The sequence below is a fragment of the Myotis lucifugus genome, unplaced genomic scaffold (genome assembly GCF_000147115.1).
Source record: "Myotis lucifugus unplaced genomic scaffold, Myoluc2.0 scaffold_0, whole genome shotgun sequence".
NCBI lineage: Eukaryota > Metazoa > Chordata > Mammalia > Chiroptera > Vespertilionidae > Myotis > Myotis lucifugus.
Genome location: NW_005871048.1, coordinates 39,798,164 through 39,806,650, shown reverse-complemented (window position 1 = coordinate 39,806,650; position 8,487 = coordinate 39,798,164). Strand labels below are relative to the sequence as shown.

General features: G+C 40.8%; 1 protein-coding gene across 3 annotated transcripts in view; it reads left to right on the top strand.

Moving 5' to 3' along the window:
- ARHGEF28 (Rho guanine nucleotide exchange factor 28) overlaps nt 1–8,275 on the top strand; it is a 259,431-nt gene extending 251,156 nt beyond the window's left edge. For all 3 annotated transcript variants that reach the window (XM_006081332.3, XM_006081331.3, XM_006081333.3), the window contains one exon: nt 7,075–8,275. In XM_006081332.3, the coding sequence (XP_006081394.1) occupies nt 7,075–7,238 (164 nt within the window). In that variant the 3' untranslated portion in view covers nt 7,239–8,275. The remainder of the gene's footprint in view (nt 1–7,074) is intronic.
- The last annotated feature ends 212 nt before the right edge of the window (nt 8,276–8,487 follow it).

Sequence of the window (8,487 nt, the reverse complement as noted above, 5' to 3'; positions counted from 1 at the left end):
TTAAATACAGTTCCTCATGTTGTGACCCAATCATAAAATTATTTTCATTGCTACTTCATAACTGTAATATTGCTACTGTTATGAATCATAATGTAAATATCTGATATGCAGGATGGTCTTAGATGACCCCTGTGAAAGGGTCATTTGACTGCCAAAGGGGTTGAGAACCGCTGCCCTAACTGCTCTCCCCTGCCAGCCTGATCCCCTTAACTGCTCTCCCCTGCTGATCTGATCGCCTCTACCGCGGCCCTTGCCACTGTGGCTTTGTCCGGAAGGATGTCTGGAAGATGTCTGGTCTAATTAGCATATTACCCTTTTATTAGAATAGATACTCTAACAGGGGTGGGCAAACTTTTTGACTTGAGGGCCACAATGGGTTCTTAAACTGGACCGGAGGGCTGGAACAAAAGCATGGATGGAGTGTTTGTGTGAACTAATATAAATTCAAAGTAAACATCATTACATAAAAGGGTACGGTCTTTTTTTTTTTTTTTTAGTTTTATTCATTTCAAATGGGCCGGATCCAGCCCACGGGCCGTAGTTTGCCCATGGCTGCTCTAGTATCTTTCTCTAAAAGACATGGACTCTTTTTCTTTTTCATCAACACACTATCATTGTTACACCTAAAAAAATTAGTAATTTTACTTAAAATCATACTGTCAGTACTTGAATTTCTCTGATTGTCTCAATTTTTCCTTTGGTTTGTTTGAATTGGCTTCCAAATAATTTCATATATTGTGTTTGGTTTGTTTATTTCTTAAGTCTCTTTTAAGGTTCTCCTGTCCTTTTTTAAAAAAAGTCTTACAATTTGTTGAAAAGACTGGGTTGTTTATTTAAAAGACTTTATTTAGGGGAAAACTATTTTCTGAAAAATTTCTTATATTCGGGATTTTGTTGATTGTATCCCTGTGGTGTCATTTAACATAACATATTCCTTTGCTCCTATATTCCCTGTCAACTGGTAGTTTGAACTATGTTTGATGTTTGACTAGATACATGGTTTATTTTTTGGCATGAAAAAATCTTCATAAATAGTGTTGTATATTTATTGTGTTGAATATGTTGTCTATTTCCTATTTGCATTCATTAGGAGACTTACCATGTCTGTTTCTCTTTTTGTGGTATTAAGGTTGATCTGTGGGTTCAGATGTTCTTAGCTTGATCCATTCCATTATAAAGTTTTCCATCAGCTTTTCTCCTAATCATTTTAGCAGCCATCGCTGATTATTACCATTATTTATAGACATTATAAACAGAGTTAAGAGTTTCTGAATTTGGGAACCCTCACCTATTTTCAGTTTCTCACCCCTGATTTATTCTTGCATCTTGGTCATTGATTGTCTCTTTTTTAGTCTATAATAGGCTTATCATTCTCTGATGCAGTATTCCCCAAAGTGTGCTACATGAAACACAACACTGCAAAGTACATTGTGAGGACATCCTGCTGACTTTGGGGAATGTCACATCCTGTTTTTTAAAATATATTTTTATTGATTTCAGAGAGGAAGGGAGAGAGAGATAGAAGCATCAATGATGAGAGAGATTCATTGATTGGCTGCCTCTTGCATGCCCCATATCGGGGATCGAGCCCACAACCCAGGCATGTGCCCTGACCGGGAATCAAACCGTGACCTGGTTCATAGGTTGACACTCAACCACTGAGCCACGCCAGCCGGGCCCATGTTCTGTTTTTCCCTCAGATTTATAATACAGGTGAACCTGTTAAAATTCTGCGGACTCTGTCAATAACCTTGATTTATCCAGCATTTCATCAACTTACTGGACCACTCTATTCTTTTATTATTAATCCCTATTAAGAATCCTGTTTAGAAAAACATACTTTTTTGAAATAAAAAGAAACAATGTTTGAAATGTATCTCAAAGAAGAGGGGGAAGGTAGAAGCAATTGCCCCATCCTCCCATGGAGCTTGCTGATGTGAAGGTCCCAATTCCTTAGCCCTGGCACCCTCTGGGGAGAAAGAAGAGTCTGAGAACAAATCAGAGTTCAGACAGCAGAGAGAACTGGCACATCGTAACATGACTTGTGTTAATATAACCACTTCTTCCTTGTACTGGTTGCTTCAATTGCTGTGTTTCTTGTCAGCAATTACCTTTATAACCAACATAGGTTATTCAAAATATGTTAATTACTGATAAGGAACTAAAGCCCAATTCTAATAGTCACAAAAACAAAAAATTTGGTTGCTTTCTTACATTACAAACTTATACGTGCACACCACACACACGTGTGCACGTACACACACACACACACACACACACACTCCCCAGAGCACACTTTGGTTATTTTATTTCAGGTGCAGTATTGGTACATGAGGAATAATAGAGGGAATCATAACACCCATGGAGAGCGTTGGTTTCAGATAGCAATTCCAGAGTGGTTTTCATGCCAGAGGCTCACATCCTGTCTGTGGTTCACTACGGAAAATGGAGTTGAGCAAAATGAGGGACAGAGACCAATTTTCCTTTGCTCTAAAGACACCTCACGCTTTGTACAATAAGTGTTTTCCATTAGAAGGAAAATGCTGCGCATTAGTGCTCCTGAGAAAAAATAGTGATTGCCAGTAATGCCATCAGGAAACGATTTTTAAAATGTTTCACAGTATAAGCACGAATCAATCATTAAGTAGGGGAAACAACTTACTTTGCAGACTTGGAACATTAATGACAACATTTTTTGAAGGTAGAGTTATTTTAGGAGAGTGTGAATTTTGATTTTAGGAACATGCACAAGGGATAGAGTATGAAGTGCAAGTCAGAATGTTTCATTAAAATAAACAAGAAACAGAGCCAAGACCCAGAATACACGAGCCTCTGTCCTGTGAGTTTCGTTGGGGAGAGTGGAACAGGATGAGACATGGCTAAACGAGGTATCACCAATAATCTCAAGAGTAGACTCGGCATCCTTTTTGTCGTGCTGGGCTGCTGGTGCCTGGTCATGTGCTACACTGTGGAGCTACACTCAGACCTTGGGAGTTGATTTTCGTAATGAAAAGTATATGGTGCTTTCAATAAGCTTCTGCTTAAAAATTATCATGATTTAAGATGCTTTTCAGAAAATGCGGACAATGGCAAAGACTACATTAATTAAATATTTTTAAATGATAGACAACCCTTTCTGACTTGTCACAGACCTGTTCTTTATGACAAGTTACCCTTATGTTGGCTGATCATAGAGGGAAAGGTCAAGTACAGGTCTCCACTGTGGGCATTATCTTCCACTTATTAGGTGGCTTCCCAAATCCTACCCTGAGGACTGTACGAGGGCTCAGCTCAAATATGTGATGTTGGGAAGATTGAAGCTGGAAATTACCCTAAGAACATTATTTTAAAATGCAACTTAGGGTAATAAATGTGCATTTCTTGAGCATAAAGCAGTTGAAAACTGCATGCATTTGTTGCACCTCTAGAAGATTATTTGGTGAGTCACCGAGCCAGGAAACAGATGTAAAAATTCTGACGTAAGACGCTTAAGAGGCCTGAATGATGATCTCTGTTCAATCCTTTATGAACTGAAGCCCAGAGGAAGGGAAATGACTAGCCCAAGGTTACATTTTGCCTTGTTGTTTAAAAGATTTCATTCAGTTCTCAGCTTAGAAGGCACTTTGTTCATTTTTAATATGGCACATGGGTGCATTTTACACCTTGAGTTTATAGTCTGGTCTTGAAAATAACCAATGATTCAATTGACGCAAAAGAAGGATGACGGTGAGCCAATGAAGGGAAGGCCAATCTTACTTCCTGCTGGTGTCAGCTTTTCAGGAGCTGAGTGCCATGGCTGTATGTCGTCTCAGACTCCAGATTCACTCCCCTGATGTTCCAACAGCTGGTGAGCAGAGAAAAGAGTGAAAATGATAAACGCAAATGTCAACCAACAGGTTGCAACTAAGGGCTAACAACAGGGAGATTGAGGGAACTGTCGCTGGGTATCAGCGCAGAAGGTTTCCGAAAACTCCATAATGGGTCTAAGGAAATTTCCCATGAAGGATGAAGTTTTAGGATCAGAATAAAAGTTCAGTGTTAACTAGAAAAAACCCTGCACCAAGATTCTACTGCTCCACTTGGTTTAACGGGGCATTTGGACTTTTATGTCTTTCATCTTATGTGTCCTTATTTTAAGGACAACAGTGCTCACCCTGTTTAATTTCCAGAGGAATGGGAAGGTAGTTCTTTTATGTCAACTAAGGGGGAAAGTTGTGTTGAGACACTAGATTGAAAAGTTCTTTGTAGTTTAAAGTTTGTTTCATTATAGTAGCGTTTGGCTTTTAATCGCCCAAATTATGACTGTATTACTATTTCTTATTTAAAAAATGAGGTATTCTATTTTTATGTCCAGCAATGTACCGGCATTTTGGTCATGAATCAAATAGGATGATTAACTTTACTCCCCAAGAATTCTGCTTTCTGAATCAGTGAGGTTTTATTTAACGAATGTTTTTTGAGTTGGAAGTTCTATATGATGATTACACTCTCTAAGGTAAAATGTGTGGAAAAAGGTGACTGACCTTGAGAAATATACAACTGCTGTGTTGGAGTTCTTTCAGGGTTGAAGTGGAGTAATAAAACCAGAAATCACAGAACGGTTTTCAATTTCAAAGACAGGCTGTCTGACCTTGCCTAAATAGTCTGCATAGAAACCAAGAAGGAACACGGAGAAGGAAATTGAGTTCCCCTCCAGGTGACACACACCACAACCACCTCCATTAATACGTCTGGGATTACAGCGTGTGCCATTCACTTTAGGTTCCACCAAGCTCTTGCCTAGAAATGTATTTCTATTCTTACTTGAAAAAATTCTGATCAAACTTCTATACCCCCTTACACCCACATGCGCACGTTAATTCCCCACCCTTCCCCCAATCATTCTTGTTTTTCTGTCTCCCTGAACTAGGGATATGGCAGATAAAAGAATTCTTTCTGATATATGTTTGGCTCTTTTTGAACAAGTTTTCTCTTGAAACCATTAAGGGGACTTACCAGATACCTAGACTCACCAGTATTTTAGATTCCTTGCTAAAGTGTTCACACTCAGAGGAAGGAAACTACATGGATTACTGGCTTCCATCATGCCTGGCATTGTCCCATTTGTCAGTAATCACCTCCTCACCGCCTCATTCAATGGGTGATTGTTCGTTCTCCATGTCCTATTCTTGTGCCCTGGCTGCCCGTCTGCTGGCTAGGAGGCAGCACTGCAGTGTCTCAGGTGAGCTGGATGGAAGTGTTGAGGTTTGTGTGGGTTTCTCTTTTTTTAGATTGTGTAATATTAAACATCAGGAGTTCAACTGGGAATATTTGTTTTTAGAGGGGGAATGGCCTTCTTCATTCAACGGCTGGGGAAAACAGTTGAAATTGTGAAAGTGTGTTGTGACCACACAGGCATACTTTGTCTCCTAATGCGGTGAGATAGGACATAGAACATTCTAGGCTGATTTATATTGCTCTGGCAATGAGGGGGCGGGGGAGGGTGTTTGTGTTTACCTGGTTAAATGAGGGAGGTAAGACCAGGGACTGTCCCAGAGGAGGCACTCTAGACTCGGTGCTAGTCAGAGGCATCCTCAGTGGGTGTGTTTTCAGTAGTTAGTGAGTTGCAGTGTTCGAGGCCCAGGATCTGGATTTGAGGTCAGAAAATCAAGTCACTCCCATGGAAATGGATTGCTTTTTCTTTGTGCCCCAGTGGCATCTAGAGTCATGGATGACCTAAACCTTTGAGCGGAGTGTGGAGTGCAGACTCTCCTCCCCACCTCCTCTTCCCCTCCCTCTCCAGGAGCCTTGAGAGGACATTTTGCTCTTCATTCCTGCCAGGCCTTGCTTCCGCATTCTCTAACAACCAAAGATCCTTGTCGAGAGGGCAAAAGTCACAAGCATTTTTGTCATTAGAATGCAGCGGTTATGTGTATCCATCTAAATAATAGAGGCTTTGAATAAATGTGGCAAGGATTATAATGGCTTCTTGTTAATGACTGGAAAAAAAGCAGGAGGGCCCCCGGGCTACACATCTTCCCCACCTGTGTTTCCACGCACCCTCTGCTGTCTGCTCCAACTGGAGCTGGTTACTTGTCATTTTGCCACATGGCTGAGCCCCAGGGAGAATGGTCAATGGAACAAGTGCAAAGAAAATGGTTTGCAGCAAGAGCCTTTCTTTTCTTCAAATCAAAATCCCCCTTTGCCTCCCCTTTAAAACCCAAATTAGTGGGTTTTACCAGAAAAAAAGGAGGATAGACTATGCCCTGCTGTTGCTAGGTAACAGAAAAAACCATAGGAACCTGGCTACTCTTGCTAAGTGATTTGTGTAGTGTTAACAGATTTGCATAATGGTGAGGCTAAAGGGTTTTCATCCTTCAACTCCTTTCTCCCCATCCCTTACCCACATCAACAAAATCCCAGATACATTATTTGTCTTGAGGTCAATTCTTGATTTTAAGATACTTGAGGGAAGGTGCTATACAGATAAAAATACTATAGTTAATTGCATGTAGCTAGAGTATGCACTGTATTTCTAAGATCTTGAACCCATTTTTAAAAATAAATGGGTACCAACGTGACTGGTGTAGCTCAGTTGGTTGAGTATCGTCCCGTGCACCAAAAGGTCACGGGTTTGATTCCCAGTCAGGGCACATGCCCAGGTTGGGGGTTCTGTCTCCGGTTGGGGTTTGTACAGTAGGCAACTGATCTCTCTCTTCCCCTCTCTTTTTCTCTCTCTCCCCCCTTCCTCTCTCTCTAAAATAAAAACATATTTTAAAAAATAAGTAAATAAATAATAAATAGGTATTACCCTTTCTCAGCAATAGCAGTGTTTTCACAGCCCACAAATGGTGACAAGTCTGTTTATTTGACACGTCCCTAGGAGTATTTTATGAAGGTTATGTTTAGCCACAGGAGACATTTGTACACACAACCAAGTATATCTTAATCGCACTAATTAGATCATTAGATGCCTGTTTTGTTTCTTTCTCACTGGATTCTGCCATTCTCCTTGTGGCTGGCTGAGTCATAGTTCATCTGCCTTGTGGGTCTCATGCTGACTCCCCTGTGACCTGTGCTGTCTGTCTGTTGCAGATTTGGACATCTCTGAGGCTGAGTTCCCAACGCCCCCTGACTCAAACCCACCCGGCCCTGAGCTGCAGACGTTTATAGCAGAAGCAAAGCTAAATCTACAGACACTGACCAGGCAAGATGGGGAAACTGGAGATGGAGCCGAAGAAAATATTGTTTACCTCTAATTGTGTTGTCATTATTTTTCCCAACAAAACAGAACACTGACATTTTGGGGAGAATTTTTATTTTCCTTTCCTGATATGTGTGTGACTGTGTCCAAATTGCTTTAAGAGTAATAGTTAATATTTCATGCAAGTTCCTTTTGGGGGGCATGAGTCTAATAATTAAATTATTGAAAGCAGCTCTGTGTGTATAATGGTTAACTCACCATACCTAATTTCAGATTTCTGGAGGAGAAATTAACTTGAATAAGCAGAAATATTTTCAAAGTTCTGACTCTGGACTGAAATTGCACATTGCATTTTCTACTGAATCATCTGGTTTTTGAAATGCCTTTTAAGACCCAGATGAAGCAATTTGAATGGAAAGAATGGTATTCATGATGGGCAAACTTTCACAATCACAGCAGTTGATTACAGCAAGTGGCCTTCCTGCCCCAGAGACAGAGGAGGCAGTGGGAAAGGCCTTTTCTTGCTTAGTTTTTCCATGCTAATTGCTCTTGGGGACATCAAAGGGTTGCTCTTGGTGGTGACCTGTCACAGTCCTGGTGCAGCCAACGTGTGCTATTTGGACACTGTTCTGAGCAGGAGGCCACTCTGCCATGGACACAATCTGGACTCTTATGACCTGCGCCACATGCTTCGCAGATGCACTTCCTCAGCCCAGTGCTGGTTGTTTTTCAAGCCACATCTTTCAAGAGAGCCCAGAGGCAAAGCTCCAGCATGGTCAATTTTGCTGTAAATAGTGAAACTCCAGTAGTGCCCTCACTTCTCTCATCTGGTCCTGTCCTGCCAGGCCTGGGAGCACCAACTACCACTCGCTAGAAGCATCTCTCCCTCAGTTCTTTAAGGACAGGAATTGCTCTCTCGGCAAAGCTTACTGCCTGTTTGTGATTTTCCACAAAGGAAAGCTCTTACGTTCTGTCCTCAGAGTAATATGGGTCTCTGTGTGAGAAAATAAACCAGAAAATGTTTTCAGCTTGTTCTTCAGAAATACTTGTACATGTTTCGGTCAGTGTCAATAAATGTTCTTTACCTGTCTATTTTACTTTGAAATTTTAATATTGTGTAGGACCATAGTAAAATACACATACACACAAATACAATCTCCCCTTATGAAAATGAGGTAAAGGAGGAGTATCAATTCACCTAGAATTGTAGCCCTTCCCAGAAGGGAGCTATGATGGGAAGGGGAAAAATTCACTGAGATTCCATTGTTTGCTGTTTTTTTCCTAAAGTTGCCAGTTGAATATCT